Source organism: Temnothorax nylanderi, unplaced genomic scaffold, assembly GCF_030848795.1.
Source record: "Temnothorax nylanderi isolate EJ_2023f unplaced genomic scaffold, tnyl_v1.0 TNYL_tig0314_pilon, whole genome shotgun sequence".
Lineage (NCBI taxonomy): Eukaryota > Metazoa > Arthropoda > Insecta > Hymenoptera > Formicidae > Temnothorax > Temnothorax nylanderi.
In genome coordinates, this window is record NW_027249376.1 from 51527 (window position 1) to 79265 (window position 27739).

The window sequence follows — 27739 nt, forward strand, 5'->3', positions numbered from 1 at the left end:
TGCCTTAAGGTGAAATTTCAAGGGCAGTGAAAAGCAGCAGCAGATCGTACTGATTGGCTATAAAATCGAGAAGTTCTAGAAACTCGAGAACTTCTCTATTTTGTAGCCAGTCAGTGCGATCTGCTGCTGCTTTTCACTGCCCATGAAATTTTACCTTTAAGGTGCGATTTTACGATGACGCTCGACGCTGGATTCGAGCGTCAAATCTGATCACGTGATTAGATTCAGCCAATCCAGTGGTTAGGTTATATTTCGCGTCCCTCTGAATCTATCACGTGACCAGGGGATCGATCATGCATCTTTTCCCCTAGGATGGAACGTGAAAAGTGAAAAGTTTATCTCTTTCTATTCAACACCAATAGAAAGAGATAGTTACATGAAACTATTCACTTTTCACATTTCCGCTCTAGGGAAAAAGTTACATGATCGCTACCCAGACTTGACGCTCGAATCCAGCGTCGAGCGTCATCGTGAAATTGTCGTTCACGGAAAGGTTGCAACACTTTTTTTTTGATGATTTTTGGAACGCGCAGTAATTTTGAGATCGCGATTCACCATCTCTGTATACACGTAGTGAACGGTTATGATAGCTGTCAAAGTGAACTATACAAGGTGGAGGTTCACGAAATGTATCTTGTGCGCCGCGGAAAATCTTAAGATATCAACTGGATACTGTAATATCGGGGTTAGTATAAAAGAATAAGCTAAATAGACAATTTTATTTTATAAATTAATTTTTATTTTCAAAACATGTGTAACATTAAAAATTAATGTAATATAAACATATTAATATAATTATTTATAATAATTATATTAATTATTATAATAATTATATTAACAATATATTAATTATTTATAATAATTATATTAATATATTGTGTTATATGTTATATTAATTTTAATTACATAATTAATTACATAATTAATAACATTAAAATTAATTAATAACATATTAATTTTAATACATATTATTAATACATAATTAATATAACAGTAAAATTAACCGGTGTCTGGATTAATGTTCGGCAAGCAGAGGACATCAGTCGATCGAAGAAGCTGCCGTGGAAGACGTGGATGCTGAGACCGCGAAGCCACATCACCGCTTCAAAGCCAATCCTTCTCGTCAAATAACGATGAAGTAATCTTTCTAAAAAATTACAATTATAAAAATTAATTACTTGCAAATTCAGTTTTAGTACAAAATCATCATTTTATTATAATTATATTAAGTTGAGAAGATAGATTTACTTACATAAAATTGCCAGATCGCTGATTACTATTGATTGTTCGGTAAGAACAGATCAATCGCAATCTGTTGTCCGCTGCAATCCAGAACGAATCTCTTGTAGAAATTCGTTGTGGGATTAAGATGTGCACGTCTTTGTTCACTCTAGTACTGGGATCTTCTCTCGGCTGCAGGGCCCCTGGACCGATATTAGGCAGGGATGTTTCGAAAACGGCGATACGTCCTCGGGTGGTGGAGAGGAGTTTGTGAGCAGCTTGAAGTCCGGCACCAAGGGCGTTGTTATCATCAAGAGTGCCACACAACTTGATAGGCAGCTAGGCGAGAAGGTCGCGGAATCGGCAGGTCCAAAGATATTTCGGATGATTTTTACCTTGTGCCGTGTTCATTCAAGATTTATTCCTTTATTCGTTTATTCATTCCATTCATTAACGAGAGTTCACGTTACAATCATTCAATGTCAAACATATCATTCATTTATTCATACATCACCTTGGTGAAAAAAATTCTCAGAAAATCTCTCATATTTTCTCAGAAATTTTGCAAGAATTGGGACTTATGAAAAATTCTGAAGAGGTATATGATATTTCTCAGATACTTTCAGAATTAATTAGATGAAGATTTATAGAATATTTCAATATCCGTATATGTGAAAATTTCTGATAAATTGCACAGATTTTCTCATATTTATTTAGATTTCTACAAGGATATATTTGCGAAAAATATTTTATTCTTATTTTGTCTGAGTTTTTCAATTCGTATAAAAAATCTGAAAATTTCTCTGAGTATTCAAAAAAAAATCTGAAAATTTTTATAGAAATTCTGATTAATAATGTGAAAAATTTTGATATTTTTTCACCAGGACATCCATGGAAGATCACATAGTATTAATACCGTGTGACATGATTCTCTATTACTGCATTTAATCTTTGGGGCATAGATGCAACTAAATTTCAGAATAACTCAGGCCTTGCGCGGAAACCTTTCCCATACGTTGAGAACATGTTGCGCCAATGCCTCGCGTCTACGTGGAAATTGAGGATTCCATATTTTCTGAGTAGCTTGTTCCTCTCGTTTTCCATAATGTTACAGGCTCAGATTCATCCGTCGAAAATACCTTCTCATTCGAGAAAATGGTATTTGTCCATTCATGTTCCCATGCCAAATGCTGCAAGGTAAAAGCCATCCGTTGTTCTTTGTGGCGTTCGGTTAATTGTTTATATTGAGCCGGTTTATATCGATTGTATCTCTGTTCCCGCCATCTGCGTCGCACGGTTAGCGCGCAACAATTCAAACCAACTTCCGCTACCGTTTGCTGCGCCGCTGAGCGGAATCCGGGCTTCTGAACTAAATTTAAAAGTTGTTGATCTTCCTCGACGGTAGTGCATCGTGGACGCCTTGTTATTGGCCGAGAATTTATATGGCCGTCTATTTTAAATTGTCGCACTAATTTGTATACCGTACTTCTTTGCAATGTAGAGGAAAGTCCCCTATTATGAGATAGGCTCCTAATATGCGATAGCGCAAACCGTGCGGCGCAGAGAGCGGGAACAGAGATATAATCGATATAAACCGGCTCCATATAAACAATTAATTGAACGCCACAAAGAACAACGGATGGCTTTTGCCTTGCAGCATTTGGCATGGGAGCATGAATGGACAAATACCATTTTCTCGAATGAGAAGGTATTTTCGTCAGATGAATCTAAGCGTGTAACATTATGAAAAACGAGAGGAACAAGCTACTCAGAAAATATGGAAGCCCCAATTTCCACGTAGACGCGAGGCATTAGCGCAACATGTTCTCAACGTATGGGAAGGTTTTCGCGCAAGGCCTGAATTATTTTAAAATTTATCTATGCCCCAAAGATTAAATGCAGTAATAGAGAATCATGAAAGTGTCACACGGTATTAATACTTTCCATGGATGCCTTGGTGAAAAAATATCAGAATTTTTCACATTATTAATCAAAATTTTTATAAACATTTTTAGATTTTTTTAGAATACTTAGAAATTTTCAGATTTTTTATACAAATTGAAAAACTCAGACAAAATAAGAATAAAATATTTTTCGCTAATATATCCTTGTAGAAACTTGAATAAATATGAGAAAATCTGTGCAATTTATCAGAAATTTTCATATACATATACGGATATTGAAATATTCTAAAAATCTTCAATTATTTCTGAAAGTATCTGAGAAATATCATATACTTCTTCAGAATTTTTTATAAGTTCCAATTCTTGCAAAATTTCTGAGAAAATATGAGAAGTTTTTTCACCAAGATGATGTATGAATAAATGAATAATATGTTTGACATTGAGTGATTTTAACGTGAACAACTCTCGTTAATAAATGAACGAATGAAGGAATGAAAATCTTGAATGAACACGGCACAAGGCAAAAGTCATCTGAAATATCTATGGGCCTGCCGATTCCGCGACCTTCTCGCCTAGCTGCCCATCAAGTTCTGTGGCACTCTTAATAATAACAACGCCCTTGGTGCCGGTCGTCAAGCTGTTCACAAACTCCTCTCTACCACCCGAGGGCGTATCGCCGTTTTCCAAACATGCCTGCCTAATATCGGTCCAGGGGCCCTGCAGCCGAGAGAAGATCCCATACGAGTGCGTTATCGAAGAAAGATAATCGCCAAATATCGCCGACCAATTCTGAGGATCAGTACTAGAGTGAACAAAGACATGCACATCTTAATCCCACAACGAATTTCTACAAGAGATTCGCTCTGGATTGCAGCGGACAACAGATTGCGATTGATCTGTTCTTACTGAACAGTCAATAGTAATCAGCGATCTGGCAATTTTATGTAAGTAAATCTATCTCCTCAACTTAATATAATTATAATAAAATAATGATTTTGTACTAAAACAGAATTTGCAAGTAATTAATTTTTATAATTGTAATTTTTTAGAAAGATTACTTCACCGTTATTTGACGAGAAGGATTGGCTTTGAAGCATTGATGTGGTTTCGCAGTCTCAGCATCCACGTCTTCCACGGCAGCTTCTTCAATCGACTGATGTCCTCTGCTTGCCGAACATTAATCCAGACACCGGTTAATTTTACTGTTATATTAATTATGTATTAATATTATGTATTAAAATTAATATGTTATTAATTATTGTAATTTTAATGTTATTAATTATGTAATTAATTATGTAATTAAAATTAACACAATATATTAATATAATTATTATAAATAATTAATATAATTAATATAATTATTATAATAATTAATATAATTATTATAAATAATTATATTAATATGTTTATATTACATTAATTTTTAATGTTACACATGTCTTGAAAATAAAAATTAATTTATAAAATAAAATGGTCTATTTAGCTTATTCTTTTATACTAACCCCGATATTACAGTATCCAGTTGATATCTTAAGATTTTCCGCGGCGCACAAGATACATTTCGTAAACCTTCACCTTGTATAGTTCACTTTGACAGCTATCATAACCGTTCACTACGTGTATACAGAGATGGTGGATCGCGATCTCAAAATTTCTGCGCGTTCCAAAAATCATCAAAAAAAAAGTGTTGCAACCTTTCCGTGAACGACACCGCAAAATTCAACGGAACTTTTTCCCCCACTACATTTTCTTGACGCTGCCGCTGGTTTCTAGCGTCCATGAAATTGCAGCTTTAAGGTGCGATTTCACGATGACGCTCGACGCTGGATTCGAGCGTCAAATCTGGTCACGTGATAGATTCAGAGGGACGCGAAATATAACCTAACCACTGGATTGGCTGAAATGAGCGTCGAGTGTCAAAGCTAAACACAGTTTAGCTTTTTGACGCTCGAATCCAGCGTCGAGCGTCATCGTGAAATCGCACCTTTAAGCAGTAAAACTCAAGCAGTAAGCAAATCAGCCAATCACAGTCAAGAACTTAAGGCACGGCCCTAAGGGCCCGGACACACACTTTTTCGTAACAGTAACAGTAAAATTACGACCAATCGCGTTGCTTGAATCGGGAACGTACGGCCATACGTTCCCGAATCGAGCAACGCGATTGGTCGAAACTTTACTGTTACTGTTACGAAAAAGTGTGTGTCCGGGGCTTAAGCGGTACCGAATATCCATACCGTTAATTTCTTACTGCTTAAGTTTTACTGCTTAAGTTTTTCTATGTGCCAAGGCCCTTAGGGCCGTGCCTTAAGTTCTTGACTGTGATTGGTTGATTTGCTTACTGCTTCAGTTTTTCTATGTGCCACGGCCTTTAACTGGAAAGCACCTAATGGCTGCGGTCCACTTGATGCTACAAATGCTTCGAAGCATTCCTCTTCTCTTTTCTTTCAATGAAGAAAGAAGGAGAAGAAGAACGCTCCAAAGCATTTGTAGCGTCAAGTGGACCGCAGCCAATAGGTCTGTTCTTTGCAGCTGAACTGGCTGCACTAGTTCAGAGTTTATCTTTTTTACACCACATTGGAAGGAAAAGGATGAGCTCTGAACTAGTGCAGCCAGTTCAGCTGTAAAGAACAGACCAAATATCAGCAGGAGCGTAGAAAATATCGCCTCGCTGATTGGTTGCTGCTCGCTGCTTGACGCTTGACGCGTCCTATCTGAATCCAGCTTAAGGCTGGCGTCCCATGAAGCGGCTAACAATACGCGGAAACGGAACGAGCGTATCACCAATCACGGGACCGTTTCGACGGAATTTTTAACAGGGTTCCATCAGAACTGTCAGAACGATCCCGTGATTGGTGATACGTTCGTTCCGTTCCGCGTAATCCGTTCCATGGGACGCTAGCCTGACAGGTTCGGAACACCTGTGAAGTTGGCCGCACATCTTCAACGTATCGGACTTTCATTAATTGGTATCGATTGGTGATCGTTTGGTGGTCTTTGGTAGTCTAGTCAGATCGTTTGGTGGTTAGTCGTTTTTCTGTAAAATAAAAAAGAAATTTTGGGTGTGAAATTATAGCCGGACAATTTTTATTTTTCAACCAATTTAACTTTATTACGACTCATTCGACGCTGAATCGTTTGATGGTCACGAATATCCAAACTAGAATGTTTGGTGGTCAACCGTTTTCCCAGAAAATAGAAAAAACCGTATGCGCATAATAGGTGCTTTCCATTTACATCAAAACTCAGATAATTCTCACTTGTGACGTCGTTCTATCCTTTTTGGGAATTAATGAATAATAAAGACAGAATGACATCACAAGTGAGAATTATCTGAGTTTTGATGTAAATGGAAAGCAACTAATGTCGGACGTCGTATATCACTCTGTGCCAGCTGTGTGAAGTTGGCCCCCCCACTACTGAAAATCCAATAATAACTATTACCATTCGTTTGGTGGTCGTTTGGTGGTGTTTGGTAGTCCATTCCCGATGATTGGTAGTCAAAACTGTAACTAATAATGCGAAAAAAAGACATATGCGCGTGAAGTTAGCCCCCCCTCTTGTAAAACTCGGCTTTCCAGACTGCGCGTATATCGTTATAACTGTAAGCATTCGTTTGGTGGTCGCGTGCTGACGTTTGGTAGTCCATTCCCGATGATTGGTAGTAAAAACTGTAACTAATAATGCGAAAAAAAGACATATGCTCGTGAAGTTAGCCCCCCTTCTCGTAAAACTCGGCTTTCCAGACTGCGTATATCGTTATAATTGTAAGCATTCGTTTGGTGGTCGCGTGCTGACGTTTGGTAGTCCATTCCCGTTGATTGTTAATCAAAACTGTAATCGATAATACAAAAAAAAGACATACGAGATTGAAAATAGCCCCCTCTCTTGTAAAACTCGGCTTTCCAGACTGCGTATATCGTTATAATTGTAAGCATTCGTTTGGTGGTCGCGTGCTGACGTTTGATAGTTTATTCCCATTTATTGTTAGCTAAAACTGTAATTAATAATACAAAAAAAACATACGCGCCTGAAGTTAGACCCTCTTTTTATAAAATTTGGCTTTCCAGACTGCATATATTATCAAACCGAAGATTTACTTTACCAATAAATAATTAATCTGCATATATTATTATAACTATAAGAATTCGTTTGGTGCATTTAGTAATTAAAAATATAATTGTTAAAGAAGACAATAAAATATATATGTGTGTAACCATGCGTTTTATAGAAATATTCTTGTACGATTGCATGTTTAATTATAATCATTAATATTTATTTAACGAGTATTTTATGATTATATATTTTTTGTAATTATTAAATGTGCATAGTCGTAAAAATTACAAAACATAATTAGTCGTTATTTTAATTACGCTCTACAATTCTAAAAATTAAAAGATTATATATTACTTGACATTTCGAAAAATAACTATGAAATATGACTACAAGAAGAATTAAAAAAACTTTTTATATTATTTTATTGTATCGATTTATTATAGAAAAAGCTTGAAAAAATGTTTTGATGTTAGAAGTGGATTACACCAATTTGATCCATATGTATTTAATTATTAATTATTAATTATTGAAAATTAACTACCAAACATCATAAAATCCTTGTTAAATAAATATTAATGATTATAATTAAACATGCAATCGTACAAGAATCTTTCTATGAAACGCATAGTTACACACATATATATTTTATTGTCTTCTTTAACAATTATATTTTTAATTACTAAATGCATCAAACGAATTCTTATAGTTATAATAATATATGCAGGTTAATTATTTATTAGTAAAGTAAATGTTACTTGTTCGGTTTGATAATATATGCAGTCTGGAAAGCCAAATAAAAAAAAAGGCGGGTCTAACTTTACGCGCGTATGTCATTTTTTGTATTATTAATTACAGTTTTAGCTAACAATAAATAGGAATAGATTACCAAACGTCAGCACGCGACCACCAAACGAATGCTTACAATTATAACGATATACGCAGTCTGGAAAGCCGAGTTTTACAAGAGAGGGGGCTATTTTCACGCGCGTATGTCTTTTTCGTATTATTGATTACAGTTTTGATTAACAATCAACGGGAATGGACTACCAAACGTCAGCACACGACCACCAAACGAATGCTTACAGTTATAATGATATACGCAGTCCGGAAAGCCAAGTTTTACAAGAGGGGGGGCTAACTTCACGCGCATGTCTTTTTTTCTACGGGTTAAATACGTCTAATCAAATATCTCGGAACCTGTATATTGTGCGAACTTGCTATTAACATTGTAAACGCTGCTTATAGTACCCATGTGACCAACGGAGTTTCGGCAGGTTACCTGCCGTGTTATGATTTTTACGAGGGCAAACGTGTTTTCGAAAGGTGAAAGTTACATTTTCTGCGCGTGGAAATTTTGTAATATCTGCAATAATATTTGCTCTCCAAATCTCGAGATACGTGATTATAAAGAGTAATGCATGCTGAACACGAATCCAGTGTAGTTTTTTCATTATCGTTGATGTCTAATATTTCGTGAGCGATCAAACCTGAAACTTGTGTTTGGGGCTAATCGGTCAGTAAGCAGTCCGGGTGCATTTCCAAGGCATTTTCGGGCTCACTGCATATGGAATATGGATGAGACGGGAATTACAACCGTTCAGACACCGAATAGAGTCATCGGACGTCGAGGAGTGAAACAAGTCGGGCGAGTGACTTCTGCGGAAAGAGGAACCCTCCTAACTATTTTTTAATAATGTTTCGCATAAAAATTTTAAATAAATTTTTATATTTTTCTCTTAAAAAACAATTATTGCATGTATCCTATTATTTTTTAGGATTAGATGTACGTATATGTATTGAAAATGCAGTGCAGACTGTTATACCCCGGAATTTTTGAGATTTCAATTTTTCCACCGTTGTCGTTTTTGCTCTATACCGGTTAAACAAAGCGACGTAGACAAAAATTTCCTATATAAATTTTGTAGCTAAAGGTTCACTCTTTACAGTGGTATACCACATTTAACTACAATTATTTATTTTGTTGTTAAAAATCGGCACCAAAAAAAACGGACTGTTTAGCCCCGGTCTCCCCTACTCTGACGTTACGCCAATCACGAGCCTACGTCTAGTAGGCCTACGACGAACACGAGCACCCATTCTCACCTCAAGTGCGCATACGGGTTTTGTATATTTTTTAGCGAAATAGTTGACCACCAAACGTTTTAGTTAGAATATTTGCAACCACCAAACGATTGCGCGTCGAATGAGGCCTATTAAAGTAAATTTGGTTGATAAATATAATTTTTCCGGCTAATGGCACGGAGTGATACGTTCGACACATTATGCGCATACGGTTTTTTCTATTTTCTGGGAAAACGGTTGATCACCAAACGTTCTAGTTTGAATATTCGTGACCACCAAACGATTCCGCGACGAATGAGCCGTAATAAAGTTAAATTGGTTGAAAAATAAAAATTGTCCGGCTAACTTCACACCCAAAGCTGTATTTATATTTTACAGGGAAATGACTAATCACCAATCACCAAACGATTTGACTAGACTACCAAAGACCACCAAACGACCACCAATCGATACCAAATAATGAAAGTTCGATATGTTGAAGTTGTTGAAGTAACGTGACGGATCACTTTAAAAATATAGCTTTGACATTTTAATTATAAATGAATAATTCGACACGACCCGTCGAGAAATGTTAATGACGTCTATTATATTGTATTTCAACTTCATTCGGCTAATAAAATTCTTGGATTATATATTATTCATAGACTTACTTTTACTTTAAATTTATTAAATAATGTTAATATTATATTTTTTCAAAAACGTTTGTAGAATTATTTATTATACAAATCTGTTTATTAACTCTATTAATTTCGTAAAAAAGATTTTCTGGACCGAGAAACAAATTGATTCAAGACTTAAAAAAAAATAACGCAAAAATATATTAGTGTTTATTACATTGGAACCAAATAGTTTTTATTTTAATTGCAACTATTAAATATACATTCTCTGTAATAAAATATAACCTTTTCTTCAGAATAAATTATTAAAAACGATTATTTCTGACAGAGTTCGCCTGAAACTTTTGAACAGCACTTTCTATTATGTACGTTAATAATTTGTCAACCATCAGCATTATTGACCATCTAGGACTGTATGGTACATCATCCAATACTTCTTTATACAAAGTACCCTGTGATGTCATATGATACACCGATTGCAATGTAATTTGCGGTTTCTCTTTCGGAAATATTGATGGAAGATTGAAATGTATAAGAAAATGGAAGTCTCGGTATTCCAACAAGATAGTAATCCAATTAAACTCTATAGCATCATATTCCAGTATGCTGCCACGCTGTAATACAATTAGAATCGCAATAAATTCTTTTCTGCTATCAAAACATTGAACTACACTGTTTATCTGCAACAGAAAGTATGTAGGTATAAATATCTTTTGCCAATTAGATAATCTTGTAAAATGTGAGTATAAGAAATTATATACTTTCTCTTCCATGAATTTTATCACTTCAGGAACATAATCCATTAGATATTTGTTGGGCGGTAATGGTGGAATACGCAAAGATTCTGACCCACCGAAAATGTCTTCCAAAGTCTTAGATAAATAAAGTTGCGGCAAAATACGATTCCAATCTGGGCCATAAAATGTAACCAGAAGCATCGCCTCGTCATTCTGTGATTTATTGATACGCGGAGGCAATCGAGAATAATCCATAGATATGCGAATTAAAAATCTTGCTTCTATGGGCTTCGATCCTAGTGGTAACATCATTACTTCTATATCTTCTTTACATATTTCTGTTTCACCAACAAGTGTACTGTATTCAAACTGCAATCGATCTCCCTGTTTTCCAAGTAACAGTATCTGGAAATGAATTAAATAATTATAATTAAATATCATAAACTTTTATAAAAATATAAAGAATGTATTATACATCAAATTTAAGGAGATGTAAATGATGAATATACATCAATGAGCTATATAATGACAGTTACCACTTACCTGATGTTCTTTGTAATATACTAACAATTCGATTAGTACATTCAGCAGTGCATCGATATCATTAGGATTCCATTTAACAAGACTAGGCACCCAAGTAGATAAAATATCAATGTCAGGGTCCATTAAAAAATTCTGATCGTTGAATATGAAGTCCGGGCCCATTTCTGGACATTGTGAATCAAACAATACATTCCATGCGAGATGTTCTCCAGCATAAGGAATTGACAACTTGAAACAATCATTTTTGTTCCTGTTGCAACTTGATGACACCGAATCCAATTTTATCAAACCATAACAAATGCCTTAAGAAAATGCAATATATCCACAATAAAAAAATAATTTTTAATTATCAAATATAGATAAAAAAAGAATTAACAATAAACAAGTCTTACCTAATCTCCTAGTTTGTAAGACACGCTTCAAAAGCGGCTCTATGTATGAGTCTATGGTACTCAATAGAGGATGTTGTTGATTTAGCATCTTATTGTCAAAGTTGGAACTATAATCGCATAATCAAGATGAGTGAGAGAGAGATCAATATTTTTCACCACTTTACATCAATTTTTAAAATTAAGCAGCTTTTATCTGGCAGTATTCTGTATATGGTTGGAAACGGATATCTTGTCACATATCATCCCTTTTCGAAGAACTGACATTTAACTTCTGCAGTTTAATATTTCTCGAATGCTGTATAACAATGTTCCAGTCAATGACTACTGAAAACAGATAAATAAAGCGTGAAATGTAATATCTCTCCAATGATTCCAATAAAGCTTATATATACATATGTATATAATGCAGTAAACGTATATTCGTCAATTTTTAACAATTTTTAACCGGTGCTGTCTAATCTGCGGTCTTTTAATGTTAACTCAGGTTAATTGTTAATTCCCACCAGAGAGAAACCTCAGGGCACGGTCGTACCGTGCCTCAGGGCCGTGGCACATAGAAGAACTTAAAGGCTTTTGCGAATTGCCATAGGGCCCATAGGCAGTAGAGTTCCTATAATTTGGACACCCCATTAACGAATCGTGATTGGTTCTTTGATCCGCCATATGTTTCAGCCAAGAAGAGCGGAAGATATAAAAACGTTTTTATAAGGATAAGTACTAAATAAGAGATTCAAGTATACATTACATTACATTTATTTATTAAATACGGTTAGATAAAATTAATGTAGAAATATGTAATATATATTGAAATTAATGTTTGAAATATCTAACTTTTTCTTGTAATTTTAATAGCAATGTAAAACCTAACCTAACCTTTGTTTATGCAGTTAAACTTTTAATACAATTACAGTTGTTATTAATATAAGTATAAAATGCCTGGCTGCGCAGCACCCAACTGCTATAATTCATCAGAAAAAAATTCAAAATGTGTACTTTTCCACTAAAAGTCGACCTAAAAATATGTGCAGTTTGGGTGAAAATATGAAACGGAAAAATTGGACACCAAACAAACATTCGATGCTATGTCAAGTAACTATTAAAATGGAATTCTTTATAGTCTATTTACATTATATAATAATAATTATATTCAATTTTTAATTAAAGGTTCACTTTGCACCAGAATCTTGGGAACAAAACCCAGGTAGCACATATTACCCCCCGTTCCGTTTCACGCATGATGCGCGCATTGTCTATAGTAAACGTAACGTTTACTATAGGCAATGCGCGCATCATGCGTGAAACGGAACGGGGGGTTAGTTTTATATACGTTTTTTGAACGTATATCTACATAGTTTCATAACCGGAAAGAACCATTAAGGCCGGTATTCATAGTCGAATTTTATATTTAAGACCGTCTTAAGTACGATCTTAAGATGTTATGAACCAATCACAGAGCCGTATTAACATCTTAAGATCGTACTTAAAGGCCATTGCACGTAACAAAGTTTTAGTCATAATCGTAGGGCCGTAAGAAAATAGACCAATCACATTCGATTATTCTTCGAGCTCAAGGAGAATAATCGACTGTGACCGCTGTTACACGTCGGGTTTAATAACATCGGTAGTTCTTAGGCTGGCAAATCACAGCTATTCCCTTCTTCTGAAGAATGAGTGTGATTGGCTAGTCTAAGAACTACCGATGTTATTAAACCCGATTAACGGCGCCGTGTAACAGCGGTCATTATTTTTTATAAACGATGTTACTTTTAATTTTATAATTGAAATGGAAAAATATTCAGAATTGATTATACTACAGTGAGTACATTATCGATAGATCTTAAAGACTTTTTTACTTATAAATTTCAATATTTATAAGACCGTATGTAAGACCGTGATTTCAATGAAGAAAGAAAGAGAAGAAGAAGGCTTCAAAGCATTTGTAGCGTCAAGTGGACCGCAGCCGTAGAATATTGTAATTTAGAGTTTTATTATAAGAACTCTATTATACTTTCGCCTAGCGCGCCAATTCCCCTTCCACTATTTGGCAGTAAATGGCGGACGGTGTCCAAACTCTCATTATAGAAACTCTATCGTTAACCAATCTAAGGCCGGTATTCATAATCAGATCTTATTTCAAGACCGTCTTAAGTAATATCCTAAGATGCTAATACGGCTCTGTGATTGGTTAATGACATCTTAAGATTGTACTTAAGATGGTCTTAAATATAAGAACCGACTATGAATACCGGCCTAAGGGGCAATTTCACCAACCACGGTTAGCTTAACCGACGGTTAAAGTTAGCAGGATTGACCAATAGAAATGAATCCACCCTGCTTTCTATTAAGACTCTCGTATGGTCACGTAGCGTAACGTAACGTGAGCCAGCGCACAGGAAACTGAGGAAACGTATTGGTTACGGCCGTTATGGCGTTATACGTTTCTTGTCCGTTGATCTAGTTACGTTACCATGCGAGAGCTTGTGCGGAGGCTCTAACCGATACGTTTCTTGTGCGTTGACTAACGTTACGTTACGCTACGTGACCATACGAGAGTCTTGTGCGGTTGCTCTAAAGCGGGGAACACAGACTTTTGCATAACGCATAATACGTAAGCATAAGAAAACTGATTGGTCTATTTTTTTATGCACATGTGTATGGACCAATCAATTTTCTTATGCTTACGCATTAGCGTTGTGCAGAAGAGTGTGCTCCCCGCTTAAACATCCCGTCACAAATAATGTAATAAAATAAGATGTTTTGATTGGTTGCGATGGATGACGCGACGCGTGACGCGCTCAGTGGAAACTCAGCCTATAATAGATCAAAGGTGCTGACAGAGAGTGAACATACTTTTCAGCTGAACTTCTTGCACGGTTCATCTTTTATCTTTTTCTCTCCAACATGAAAAGAAAAAGAGGAAAGATGAACCGTGCAGAAGTTCAGCTGAAAAGAACAGGCCTACTGGTTATACTGGGTCATGTTCCAAAACTCACTCTAGTTAACTAAAATGCTATAGTGTACGTGACGTAAACTATAGACTTTAGTTACCCAGAGTGAGTTTTGGAACATGACCCTGTGGTTATAGGTTATAGTGCAAACGCTCGGTCACGCTCGGTCTAGATACACTTATGTTTATGGCATTTCGTAGTTGACGTAGTTGCTGTTTTTCTAAAGAGGTCCTTGTTCCTTTGGTGACACATCAAACGTAATACTTGGAAAAAAAGAAGTATTAATATCGTATCTCGCACAATGTTTCCTCTTTTGAAAAATTGCCTCATGGCGAGACAGGGAATTGTCAATTATGGTACGGAGAGTAATTTTCTTTTACAGTCAATTAAATATTAAATTTAAATTGTAAAGCGCAGATTTGCTGGTACAAAGTCCATAAATAAGAGTGTCTACTAGGAATAGTGGTTGACTCAACTTGATTTTTTCATTTTTGTAACACCTAATTGTGTACAATTATTTGTCATTTGTATATTGTACACTTTCACAGTCAATATAATATTTATAATATACATCTGGCAAATTTTTAATAATATATGCTTGCATTTCGTAGTATTTGCTTTATCTCATTTAATATAGTATAAATATCTTGTTTTATTATTTTTACAGAAACTTTCACTCGTTTTTCTGGAATTTCCATAAATAAGGCTTATTCTACAAAAAGTGACAATACCTCCAAAAATATTGTATTTATTGACGGAGTACGGACTCCATTTTTACAATCTGGAACTTACTATAAGAATCTTCTGGCTTATGATCTTGCAAGACATTCGCTAGTGTAAGTCAACCTTACTTTGATTTGTCAACGTAAATAATCACAAAAGTAACTCTATAAATATTACTTACAAAATGGTTTTAGGGTCATTCTATGTATAGTATTTTTTCATTGCAAATGTTATTTGTAAAAGTAAGTTATTTTCTATTTCTAGGAGCTTGCAAAAAAAAATTGGGTTCCCTAAGGAAATAGTCGATTATATTGTCTATGGCACAGTGATGCAAGAAGTGCGAACTTCCAATATCGGGAGAGAGGCCGCTTTGGCCGCGGGATATAGCGAACACACTCCTGCGCATACAGTAACGATGGCATGCATTAGCAGTAATCAGGCTATTACTACTGGTATGGGTTTAATCGCATGCGGTGTTTACGACGCTGTTGTGGCAGGAGGAGTAGAATTTATGTCAGATATTCCAATTCGACATAGTCGATCCATGAGGTCTCTAATGCTACAAGCCAATAAGGCAAAAACCCTGCCAAACAAATTAGCTCTCTTGGCCAGTATCAGACCAAGTCATTTCATACCAGATGTAAGTTTACATAATCTTCCTACATCAATTTTTTAAAAGAAAATAATATGTTTTATATGAGAATATTACATTTAATATGTACATTAAATATATACATGTGTATACAGGGTGTTTCCTAAGTAAGTACAAAAAATTGAAGGAAATATTCCTTGGTTTATTTTAGAAAGAAAAGGTTCTATGAACATATGTCTTAAACTGCTTCGTTTTCAAAATAGTAAAAAATTTTTAGATGTACTTCTGGTACATCTAAAAATATTTTATCGGTACAGGAATATGGTTTTTGATACCATACGTACGCACATCAAATTTGAATAAAATATCTAAGCGTTTTCCAGATTTTCGTAATTTTTATATTCTTTTTCTCAACTTTGACACTCTGTATTTTGAAAACGGAGCAGTTTAGAATGTTTATAGGACCTTTTCTTCTTAAAATAAACCAAGGAATATCCCCTTCAAGTTTGTGTACTTACTTAGAAAACACCTTGTATACAGGATGGGCCATTTTAATCAATCCATTGGAATAGCTCATAGCCTTTATGTTTGAGACAAAAGTTGCATGGTTTGAAAGGGATTATATGATGAAAAGGGCCTGGCCGGTTTTCCTTTGACGAGATGTCCCCAGCGATATCACGCTGATTTTCACATATAAGGTACCTCATGACCAACACTAAATTACCATTCATACCAGCTTCTAGAACAACATGGTTCCGGAGTTATGACGTCAAATTAAAAAAACAAAAAGTTTTTTCTCCGGAACGGAAAAAGCTAGGACCTTGAAAAAAATATGGGTAGTAGGATACCTTAGGAGGGTTCAAACAAGTATGGTTTAATTTGATTCCGACATCTATAGTGTCCAAAAAAAATAATTTTAATTTTAAAAATTGATTTTTTTAACACCCTGTAGAGATACCACCATCATATTTTACATGCAACATCACTACTTACACATGTATAATATATATTTTACTCGAGATAATCGTAGCGGTACAATATAGTTAAAAACATAAAAAATGAAAAATATCCCTTCTTTTACACTTGAGTTACAATAAGTTAGGTCCTTTGATTTTTCTTTTTGATTTAATTTTACTATTTTTTGATTTAATTTAGATTTTACGGTACTTTTAAAATTATAAGTGGCACTTACTTTCTTCAAAAAAAGAATATTTTTGTTTTCTTTTATGTTTTTAACCATGTACCGCCACGATCATCTTGAGTAAAATATAAATCCAAACATCCAACCTAAGTGGTAGTAGCTTTATTTCTTTTTAACAAAATTATTATATCAGAAAATTGTGTCATCTAACTGAGCCCAAGTAATATATATTTTTAAAAAAATGTATGAAATCTTTAAATTGCGCCAATTACGTAGGTATGTATTACCACAAAAATAACTTGTACTTTTAAAATATTAAGCCCAAGTGGTACGTATCTTTGTTGTATTCCTATTTAAGGAATCTTCTTATTCCAACCCAAGTGATAGTAGCTTTAATTCTCCTTAGAAGAATAATATCATAAAATTGTGTTACCTTACTCAACTCAAGTGATATATAAAAATTAATACAAAATTAAACATTTATTTAAAAGAAATAAGAATTAAAAATACAAAATTTAAAAATTTTTTAAAGTTTTAATTTTAAAAACTTGGCGCTTAAATATCTGAAAGGAATAAATAATTAATTAAAAATATTATATTAATAATTACAATGTTAATGTAGAAATACTTTAACACATTACTTTAAAGTATTTGATTTATAGAAATTGTTTTATTAATATACTATTTTGTTTAACAGCGCCAAGTTTTTTAAATTAAAACATTAAATTTTTTAAATTTTGTATTTTTAATTCTTATTTCTTTTAAATAAATGTTTGATTTTGTATTAATTTTTATATATCACTTGGGTTGAGTAAGGTAACACAATTTTATGATATTATTCTTCTAAGGAGAATTAAAGCTACTATCACTTGGGTTGGAATAGGAAGATCCTTAAATGGGAATACAAAGATACGTACCACTTGGGTTTAATATTTTAAAAGTGCAAAAGTTATTTTTGTGGTAATACATACCTATGTAATTGGCGTAATTTAAAGATTTCATCCATTTTTTGAAAAATACATATCATTTGGTGTTCAGTTGGTGACGCAATTTCCTGATATAATAATTTTATTTTAAAAAATAAAGCTACTACCACTTAGGTTGGATTTTTGGAATTATATTTTACTCAAGATGATCGTGGCGGTACATGGTTAAAAACATTTAAAAAACCAAAAATATTCTTTTTTTTTTAAGAAAGTGAATGCCACTTACAATTTTAAAAGTACCGTAAAATCTAAATTAAATAAAAAAATAGTAAAATTAAATCAAAAAGAAAAAAATCAAAGGACCTAACTCATTGTAACTCAAGTGTAAAAGAAGGGATATTTTTGATTTTTTGTGTTTTTAACCATGTTGTATCGCTACGATGTTGCATGTAAAATATGATGGTGGTATCTCTACAGGATGTTAAAAAAATCTCGTTTTGAAAATTAAAATATTTTTTTTGGACACCCTATAGATGTCGGAATCAAATTAAACCATATTTGTTTGAACCCTCCTAAAGGCCATTGCACGTAACAAAGTTTTAGTCATAATCGTAAGGCTGTAAGAAAATAGACCAATCACAGTCGATTATTCTCCTCGCGTTTGAAGAATAATCGAGTGTGATTGGTCTATTTTCTTACGATTAAAACTAAAACTTTGTTACGTGCAATGGCCTTAAGGTATCCTACTATCCATATTTTTTTCAAGGCCCTAGCTTTTCCCGTTCCGGAGAAAAAAAAACTTTTTGATTTTTTAATTTGACGTTATAGCTCCGGAACCATGTTGTTCTAGAAGCTGGTATGAATGGTAATTTAATGTTGGGTCATGAGATACCTTATGTGTGAAAATCAACCTGATATCGCTGGGGGCATCTTGCCATAGAAAAACCGGCCCTTTGGAGGGTGACTTGACCTTGAGTGACCTTTTCAAGGCCAGGTCAATGTAATCGATGTTTTCTTAAATAGAACTCTCCATTTTTTATTGCATATTCTTGTAGCCCTTGTCGAGACGTTTTCAAAACACTATAATAAAGCTCTTTTCCGTTAAGAATTTTCTGAATATATATATATATATTACAAGAATTTACGTCTGCTTAGCTACCAGCTGTGGCAGAGTTTTCAAGTGGTGAAACTATGGGACATAGCGGGGACCGTTTAGCGGCAGCGTTTGGTGTGACACGCAAGGAACAAGACGATTATGCGTTGCGTTCTCATACTCTAGCCGCACGAGCGCAGCAACAAGGATTGCTATCGGACGTAGCGCCTTATAAAGGTACATTAGTGCTGGTCTACAACCTTGCTTTAAATGATATTTAAGCTCTAAGCCGTAAGAAATTGACCAATCACAATGGAATGTGAGGACAATACTCGACTGTGATTGGTCAATTTCTTATGGCTTAGAGCTTAAATACCTTTTAAAGCAAGGTTGTAGACCAGCACTTAGGTATAATATTTCAACATGTAATTTATGTATTATCGACTTAAGGGGGTATTTTCGTTTGAAAGGTTGTAAAAAAAGGTATTAATGGTATTATTTAGAAATTTTTTGTAGGGAAACGGAAAAAGCGAATAACGTTTAACTTTGCGTGTTCTTTTAGCCTTATTTTAAGAATATATTTTCATTTTCTAAATAACAAAAATGCTCTTTTTTCTATGTTATATCCTGATCATTAGGTGATGTAAATAATGGACGGTGTAAGAGCCTCCCCACAAGACTCTCGTATGGTAACGTAGCGTAACGTAACGTAGATCAACGCACAAGAAACGTATAATCGATACGTTTCTTGTGCGTTGACCTATGTTACGTTACACTACGTTACCATACAAGAGTCTTGTGCGGAGGCTCTAAATGATTTTAGCTATTCCAGGTATCTGAAACGCGAAAACCAAAAATTTTCTTATTCAGGAGAAGTGTAGCTATCGTCTGAACTAGAATAAATATTATACGTTTATTAGTTATTTTTCTTTTAATAAAATACTAACAAAATTTTTAGAAAAACTATATTTTTAATAAAAAGGCGATTTTGTCCCGAATGAAAATATTGGTTTAGTTCTAGTTCAGATGATAGTCACACTTCTCCTGAATAAGAAAAATTTTGATTTTTTAGATACCTAGAATAGCTAGAATAATTTACACTGTCCATCATTTACATCCCCTAGTGACTAGGATATAACATAGAAAAAATGAGCATTTTTGTTACTTAAAAAATAAAAATATATTCTTAAAATAAGGCTAAAAAAACATGCTAAGTTTAACATTATTCGCTTTTTTCGTTTCGTTACAAGAAATTCCTGAAAAATACTTTTTTTTACGACCTTTCAAATCAGAATACCCCCAATATTTAACATTGTACATTTATGTCTCGCTTTACTTTTCTGCATTGCAGTTCCAAACGTTGAAAACGTTGTCGATAAAGACAACGGTATTCGTGTATCTACAGAAGAACAATTGGCAAAGTTGAAACCTGCGTTTGTTAAGCCTTATGGAACGGTCACTGCGGCCAACGCCTCTTTCTTGACCGACGGTGCATCGGCAGCGTTAATAATGAGCGAGGAGAGAGCTCTCAAACTTGGTTTGAAACCCAAGGCATACCTGCGTAATTTCACGTATGTGTCTCAAGATCCAGTTGATCAACTGCTTCTGGGACCGTCATACGCAATACCGAAGGTATATAATTCCTATCATTACTTGTTATGAAACTGAAATATATAAAGGCTACATTCTGATATTAACTGTCACCAACTGTCAGTACTGAAAATCTATAGTATACGTGACGTAAAATATAGAAAAATATAGATTTTCAGTACTGACAGTGAATATCGGAGTGCAGCTAAAAAATAAGACTTATATAAATAATCGCTTGCAGATTCTCGATAAAGCAAAATTAACCTTGAAAGATATAGGAGTATGGGAGATACACGAAGCGTTTGCCGGACAGATCTGCGCTAATTTGAAAGCAATGGATTCTGATTTGTTCGCGCAGAAGTATTTAAAGAGAAGTTCAAAGGTCGGAATACCAGATCTGAACCAGTGGAATGCTTGGGGAGGATCCTTGTCGATTGGGCATCCATTTGCTGCCACTGGAGTACGATTGGCGACGCACACTGCTAATCGACTTATTAAAGAGGACCAACAATTTGGACTTATTGCGGCCTGTGCTGCTGGTGGCCAAGTAAAATAAACATTATATTATTACACATAACGCAAATAGCTTTTATAATATCTAATGATCTTTATTTCAAATATTATAAATTATATAATTATAAGTTTTCTTCTTAGATTTATAATTTTGATTTTTTTAAATAGGGAGTTGGAATGATCATGGAAAGATATCCTGGCGCAATATAATCCCGTTTTTTCGAGGAGTACATGCATCTGATATCTCCAAATGAAACGGACTGTTATTTAACAGAAATAATATACAAAGTAATATTTTTCTACTTATGAGAAACATTTGGAATTGTGAATTTTTTAAAGAAACCAACTTTTCTATTATATTGTTTATGTACAGTTACTATTAAATTATATAAAATCTCTTACTGAGTTCTGTGAAATTGTTTCCTTTTTGCTAGTCGAGTGAATTATGCAGAAAAGAAGGCAATAGATTCGCAGTTAGATGATGCCTCACACCACGATCCAATATGTTCTTTACGTCCTGGCAACCTTGTAACGCACGTTGTTTGAGCGCTTCCAAACGTGACAAATGTAATCTCTGTCCTGCCCCATGTGCTATTACTATCAAGCCATTCCCATCCACTTCAATCTCATTATTCGTTCCCGGTAACGCGACAACGGACAAAGTAACTCCTGGCGAACACTCCTCTACAAAGTTTGCGTCTAGTACTCCTGTTGCTAATGTTTTATCTTCGTCTTCTGTTGATGGCTTGTTGACGAGAGTTACGGTACAGCCAATGGCATAGTTCTATAATCAAAAATTTATTTTGTATATAACAATATGACGTTTATACTCCGTAAAAGGATAAAATTGCATCTTTAGATGTCAACCTTGATTGGAATTCCGGCGTCGATCAACGCAAGCGTTGCAGCATTCACAGATGCGCAATAGTCACTGCCGTCAACCTGTAGAACCTCTACAAAGACATCAATCTGAGAGCGCGGATACAGCTCCAAGTGTATTATGGCCTCCATTGCGTGACGCAATTGCACCGATCTTTCTTGTGACTTCCAATCTCCTCTGGGTCTTCGCTTCCGTTCGCCGGAGGTAAAGCTAAACACGGCCATGCTGTACTGACAATTTATGATAGCTTTTGTGCTGCTCCTTGATGCACTGCTTCTTGGCTAAATCATATAAGAATAGTACAAAAATATTATACGGCACAACTCAAGATAATTAGAATAAAAATATTCAGTCTACAAAAATATGCTTTGAAGCAAAGAAATAAAATGATCACAGGAAGATGAAAAAAATAGCAGATAAGAAAAGCTTGTTACATTAGTGTACTTCCTCTGAAAGCTCTTTGCATTCATAACTTTACTCATCCGAGATATCATACATATAAATAATTAATTCGCTTCTCAAAAATAATTATAGATGTTTTACAAATAAATCGCACCTGATGAGGACCATACACCGTGGCTAAAACTTTCGTGTTGCCATGCTCGATGTACGCACTGCCGTCGGCCTGCCCGAATACTCCCATTCGCATACGGATTTGCCTCAATTCCAACGCTCGTCTGCCGTCGACGCGTAGTCCGCCCTGTTCAGGCTCCATTATACCTTACCAATTGATTAAAATCATGATCAATCATGATCTTATACTACTACTACGTTTACGCGAGCGTTACTTCTGTAGTAACTTACGATAATTCACTCGTTTACGCGGAGTAAATTATCGTAAGTTACTACAAAATCCCGTTTACGCGAAGGAATTATCGTAAGTTACTACAGAAGTAACGCTCGCGTAAACGTAGTATACGTACTGTAAATTTTAGGTTAAAATTCTTTCCGTTTTTCCGTAAAATATCGTCCATGGGAAACCCAGACTGGGTTACCCAGTCATATAAAAGCGGAACGGAATGAAGGGAGAAGTGGGAAGAGTTAAATATACATATTATCGTCTTTTAAAGAAACGTTCTGATTAATTACCCCTCACTGTGCTTGCTTTCCGTTCCGCTTCTTTCTCTACGTGGGACGTGGGACTGCACAGTGATTTCGCTGTTTTGAACCATTTTTGGGCCGTAACGAAAAATTTCTAAATTCATCGATTTAGCTTCCCTATTGTGTGGAAAGTTTCATAATAAGAACACGTATGTATATTTAACCGCAAGGAATAATTTCTTCAAAAATTTATTTTTTTGCATCTCTTATATAAAAGAATGTCTGTTGCGTTATTTAATATTATAAAATAAAGATATTTTTTATATTCTGACTGTACTTATAATTCTTTAAACAATATTGTAATAATTAGCGCCAACTAAAAATTTCTATTCACCTAGCTGTGTGTGTGTGTGCGTGTACGTGTGCTTGTGCGTGTGCGTGTTTTATATAATATTATATGTATTATAGTTTCAGCCGAGGCTCAATTTAAAGCGAGTTGTCAATTTAACCTACACAATTAAATAGTTAAGTTTGTTTCACTTCAATTCGCTGAATTTAATTTGCAATAAATTATTAATTTTATTTATATAACATTTTAATTTAATTTTATTATTTATTGGATTTTGTTTTTATTCTGTATATAAAAGTCATGATTATTTCGCTAAATTGAACGTGTTTTTCCATTTTTTAATTTATAAAAAGTCATTATCAAAAATATATCATTGCACATAATTATCGTAAGTAACCAAAACCAAAATAATAAATAATAAAATAAAATTAATATTTTATATAAATAAAATTAATAATTTATAACAAATTAAATTCAGCGATTTAAAATGAAACAAACTTTATAACTATCTAATTGTTACTACGTTTACGCGAGCGTTATTTCTGTAGCAACTTACGATAATTCCTTCGCGTAAACGGGATTTTGTAGTAACATACGATAATTTACTCCGCGTAAACGAGTGAATTACCGTAAGTTGCTACAGAAGTAACGCTCGCGTAAACGTAGTATGTGTAGATTCAATTGACAAGAAAACCTCGCCTGAAACTATTAACATATAATATTATATAAAACACACACGCACGCACGCACGCACGCACGCACGCACGCACGCACGCACACACGCACACAGGTGAATAAATTTAAAAATTTTTAGTTGGCGCTAAAATTATTACAATATTGTTTAAAGAATTATAAGTACAGCCAGAATAAAAGTATCTTTATTTTATAATATTAAATAACGCAACAGATATTCTTTTATATAAGAGATGCAAAAAAATTAATTTTTGAAGAAATTATTCCTTGCGGTTAAATATACATAGGTGTTCTTATTATGATACTTTCCACACATAAGGAAGCTAAATCGATGAATTTAGAAATTCTCCATTACGGCCCAAAAATGGTTCTAAATAGCGAAATCACCCCTTATACGTAGAGCGGCTTTTTGCTTTTCTCGATATATCTCGAAAAGTATTTTTGAGATATCAAAAAATATTTCAAATAAAAGTTTTATGGTAAAAACATCTCTATTTAACCACATTAATATAATTTTGAAAAATTTTTTTTTCTAATTTCTAATAAAAATTTTATTTAAAACATTATTTTTTAAAAATATTAATGTTGTTAAATAGAGGAGATTTTACTATAAAACTTTTATATGAAACATTTTTTGATATCTCAAATATTTTTCGAGATAGGGGAGACCGGGGCTAAACAGTCTGGTTTTTTTCGGTGCCGATTTTTATCAACAAAATAAATAATTTTAGTTAAATCTGGTATACCACTGTAAAGAGTGAACCTTTAGCTACAAAATTTATTAAGGAAATTTTTATCTACGTCGCTTTGTTTAACCGGTATAGAGCAAAAACGACAACGGTGGAAAAATTGAAATCTCAAAAATGCCGGGGCTAATCGGTCCCCCCCCCCCGGGGCTAATCGGTCACACTGCATTTTCAATACATATACGTACATCTAATCCTGAAAAATAATAGGATACATTTTAATAATTGTTTTTTAAGAGAAAAATATAAAAATTTATTTAAAATTTTTATGCGAAACATTATTAAAAAATAATTGTTTTACCTATTCCATAAAACAATTTAGGCACGTGAATACAGAGGTTAACCAAATCGTAAACTCCCCAACGGCACGTCACATTGTCAACGCGGGCAACCACGGGGAACACGCGTGACGGCGTTCTGGTGCCATAGGATCAGCGCGGACCCTCGAGCAACCTAACCAAGCCGCGTTTCTCGCGGGGAGCGATAAATAGCGACAGGGGGGTTAGAAAAGCTCGCGGTGGAGCGCGACCATTTTACCAACTCGACGGCGTCCTCGCGCCGATTCCTCGACGCGCCGACGACGACGACGACGACGGCCACGACCACCACGACGACGACGGCCACGACCACCACGACGACGACGACGACGACGACGACGACGACGACGACGATGACCACCACCGACACCACCACCACTACAACGGCGGCGACAATGACGCCGAGACGATGCGGCGAACGCTGGACGATGCGGTCGCACGCGCGACTGTCACTGACACAACGACCAACAACGACAATTTACCGCGGTCGGGAGTCGGGACGATCTACCGCGCGCGCGGCATGTCAACTCTCGCACGGAAATCGCGGGATCTCAGAGCCGTGCCGTGCCTCGCCGTACCTCGCCGACGTGCCGTGAGCGCGAGCGATCTCGAAAACAACGGTCCGCCATCTTTTCGGTCGGCCAAAACACCCGTTTTGCGACGATACGTGCGTACCATTTCCCTCTTACACAAACTGACGCACGTGCAAGGGAAGACAGAATCACGCTCGAGGGAAACCTAACCTGAAATCGCCGTGAGCTGAAGTCGTGCGCCCGACGCGCCACAGTGATGAGATTAGCCCGATTAGCCCCGGGTGCTTGTAGACTGATTAGCCCCAAACACAAGTTTCAGGTTTGATCGCCCATGAAATATTAGACATCAACGATAATGAAAAAACTACACTGGATTCGTGTTCAGCATTCATTACTCTTTATAATCACGTACCTCGAGATTTGGAGAGCAAATATTATTGCAGATATTACAAAATTTCCACGCGCAGAAAATTTCACTTTCACCTTCCGAAAACACGTTTGCCCTCGTAAAAATCATAACACGGCAGATAACCTGCCGAAACTCCGTTGGTCACATGGGTAAGCAGCGTTTACAATGTTAATAGCGAGTTCGCACAATATACTGGTTCCGAGATATTTGATTAGACGTATTTACCCCGTAGACTTTTTAGCCCCGGTCTCCCCTACTATATCGAAAAAAGTAAAAGTCGCTCTACTTATGAAGGGTGGTTTCACCCCTTAAAATCGTTTTTGGGCAGCAACAAAAAATTTCTAAATTCATCTTCCCCCACCCCCCCCTACATGTGTGGAAAGTTTCATATACTACGTTTACGCGAGCGTTACTTCTGTAGTAACTTACGATGATTCATTCGTTTACGCGGAGTAAATTATCGTAAGTTACTACAAAATCCCGTTTACGCGAAGGAAAATTCTGTTTACGCGAAGGAATTATCGTAAGTTACTACAGAAATAAAGCTCGCGTAAACGTAGTAATAGTGCCCTATAGTGGCAGTAGTTACCGACATTTCTTAGGGCCAGTTTCACCAACGTCGATTAACTGTAACCTTCGATTAAACTCACTCTTCATCTCTTTCTAACTGTCCCCCTTAGAAAGAGACGAAGAGTGAGTTTAATCGAAGGTTACAGTCAGAGATGGTAGATTCAAGCCGCTTACAGCAAGCAGCAGCACAGCGCACACAAGCGAGCAGCCGTGTACGTGTGCGGCGGCTGTGCGCTCGGCGTTCGGCCAGCTTCGAGCGGCCGAAGAGCGTTGACATACATCTGCCGTCTCTTTCTTGCTCGAGCTAGCGTCGCCAGCCACGAGAATCGTAAAATCCTATCGTAAGTACTCGGCTCGCGCGTCTTACTCGCGTCTTCGCGTGTCCCTTTCCGCACTAGGCGCGAGACATTATCGTGTCTCTTGATTATGTCACAATTAAAACGTGAAAATTATTAATTAAATAAATCTTTTAATTATATTGAAATTTATCCTGTACATAAAAGATATAAAATAAATACATTTATAATACATTTATTTAAATACATTTGAACAAATAATTTTCTTCAAATATAAAATATATAAGAGCCAGTAAATTTCATTGCAATCTTTGCTGTAATAAACTTTTTTAATATATTCATTAAAAACTTATTGTTGGTATAACAACTTTATCTTTTTCTGTACGTATTCCGAGCATTTTCAAATATTGTTATTCTGGAAACAATATTTGAAAATATAATTAGGTGTATTTATATTATAGTATATGTATAATGTTTCCATAAATAATTACAAATTAATAAATATTATTTTTTTATTTTGCTCACCATATCTTCTCTTAGTTTATCATCATCTTTGAGTCTCTCATTAAATTTTATAAATTCAGTTAAATTGTCAATTGGGAGAGAAGATTACGATTTTGAGGGAATTTATCAGCGTTACAAATTGGGTTTCTTTTCTTTGCATTAACTCATTACAAGTGCTTGTTACTTTTCTTTTAAAGAATTGGATATTCTTCTTTAGACCTGAGAATTTAGAATATGTAATTCAATTTTTCTGTATTAATAATTAAAATAAAAAAGATATTTATCTATATATCTGTAAGACTCTGTTTCTCATCACGCTCGTCGAA

At 35.1% G+C, this 27739-nt stretch overlaps 3 protein-coding genes and 2 long non-coding RNA genes across 11 annotated transcripts; 2 read left to right on the top strand and 3 right to left on the bottom strand.

Annotated features, from left to right (window-relative positions):
- The first annotated feature begins 484 nt into the window (after positions 1-484).
- On the top strand, positions 485-1500 carry LOC139781083 (uncharacterized). Its single transcript, XR_011720421.1, has 3 exons — positions 485-685; positions 995-1138; positions 1395-1500. It is a non-coding gene; the product is annotated as an uncharacterized lncRNA (long non-coding RNA).
- On the bottom strand, positions 942-4833 carry LOC139781084 (uncharacterized). Of its 2 annotated transcripts, XR_011720423.1 has the most exons (3): positions 4628-4833; positions 1253-4327; positions 942-1147 (listed from the first exon to the last, which is right to left on the bottom strand). It is a non-coding gene; the product is annotated as an uncharacterized lncRNA (long non-coding RNA). The 2 variants fall into 2 exon arrangements; XR_011720422.1 differs by having other exon boundaries at positions 942-4327.
- A 5247-nt stretch (positions 4834-10080) lies between these two features.
- On the bottom strand, positions 10081-12196 carry LOC139781077 (BRISC and BRCA1-A complex member 2). Of its 4 annotated transcripts, none has more exons than XM_071719902.1 (5): positions 12053-12196; positions 11550-11873; positions 11158-11459; positions 10639-11019; positions 10081-10557 (listed from the first exon to the last, which is right to left on the bottom strand). In XM_071719902.1, the coding sequence occupies exons 2-5, from the start codon at positions 11635-11637 to the stop codon at positions 10183-10185; spliced, it is 1146 nt and encodes a 381-aa protein (XP_071576003.1). In that variant the 5' UTR covers positions 11638-11873; positions 12053-12196; the 3' UTR covers positions 10081-10182. The 4 variants fall into 4 exon arrangements, with proteins under 4 accessions (XP_071576003.1, XP_071576004.1, XP_071576002.1 ...); XM_071719903.1 differs by having other exon boundaries at positions 11550-11870; positions 12053-12173; XM_071719901.1 differs by having other exon boundaries at positions 11942-12101.
- A 2462-nt stretch (positions 12197-14658) lies between these two features.
- Mtpbeta (mitochondrial trifunctional protein beta subunit) lies at positions 14659-21473 on the top strand. The gene is made up of 7 exons (XM_071719882.1): positions 14659-14853; positions 15165-15333; positions 15485-15860; positions 19035-19209; positions 20324-20604; positions 20804-21109; positions 21244-21473. Exons 1-7 carry the CDS (start codon positions 14799-14801, stop codon positions 21283-21285), a joined length of 1404 nt encoding a protein of 467 aa, XP_071575983.1. The 5' UTR covers positions 14659-14798; the 3' UTR covers positions 21286-21473.
- Positions 21146-26715, bottom strand: Ski6 (exosome complex component Ski6). Of its 3 annotated transcripts, none has more exons than XM_071719884.1 (4): positions 26637-26715; positions 22512-22675; positions 21943-22236; positions 21146-21859 (listed from the first exon to the last, which is right to left on the bottom strand). In XM_071719884.1, exons 1-4 carry the CDS (start codon positions 26698-26700, stop codon positions 21506-21508), a joined length of 876 nt encoding a protein of 291 aa, XP_071575985.1. In that variant the 5' UTR covers positions 26701-26715; the 3' UTR covers positions 21146-21505. The 3 variants fall into 3 exon arrangements, with proteins under 3 accessions (XP_071575985.1, XP_071575986.1, XP_071575987.1); XM_071719885.1 differs by lacking the exon at positions 26637-26715 and adding an exon at positions 23045-23135; XM_071719886.1 differs by lacking the exon at positions 26637-26715 and adding an exon at positions 22879-23022.
- Between the last annotated feature and the right edge of the window lie 1024 nt (positions 26716-27739).

What these genes read in the sequence shown, in the direction of transcription:
- Mtpbeta (XM_071719882.1), top strand. Translation starts at nt 14,799, where the DNA reads ATGTTTCCTCTTTTGAAAAATTGCCTCATGGCGAGACAGGGAATTGTC. An exon ending in CTTGCAAGACATTCGCTAGT is followed by an intron (nt 15,334 to 15,484) that starts GTAAGTCAACCT and finishes TTCTATTTCTAG; the next exon opens with GAGCTTGCAAAAAAAAATTG. An exon ending in GGACGTAGCGCCTTATAAAG is followed by an intron (nt 19,210 to 20,323) that starts GTACATTAGTGC and finishes TCTGCATTGCAG; the next exon opens with TTCCAAACGTTGAAAACGTT.
- Ski6 (XM_071719884.1), bottom strand. Translation starts at nt 26,700, where the DNA reads ATGAAGAGTGAGTTTAATCGAAGGTTACAGTTAATCGACGTTGGTGAA. An exon ending in TGAAACTGGCCCTAAGAAAT is followed by an intron (nt 22,676 to 26,636) that starts GTCGGTAACTAC and finishes TCAATTGGTAAG; the next exon opens with GTATAATGGAGCCTGAACAG. An exon ending in ACGCCGGAATTCCAATCAAG is followed by an intron (nt 21,860 to 21,942) that starts GTTGACATCTAA and finishes TTTTGATTATAG; the next exon opens with AACTATGCCATTGGCTGTAC.
- LOC139781077 (XM_071719902.1), bottom strand. Translation starts at nt 11,637, where the DNA reads ATGCTAAATCAACAACATCCTCTATTGAGTACCATAGACTCATACATA. An exon ending in CTTACAAACTAGGAGATTAG is followed by an intron (nt 11,460 to 11,549) that starts GTAAGACTTGTT and finishes CATTTTCTTAAG; the next exon opens with GCATTTGTTATGGTTTGATA. An exon ending in TAAAATTCATGGAAGAGAAA is followed by an intron (nt 10,558 to 10,638) that starts GTATATAATTTC and finishes TTTCTGTTGCAG; the next exon opens with ATAAACAGTGTAGTTCAATG.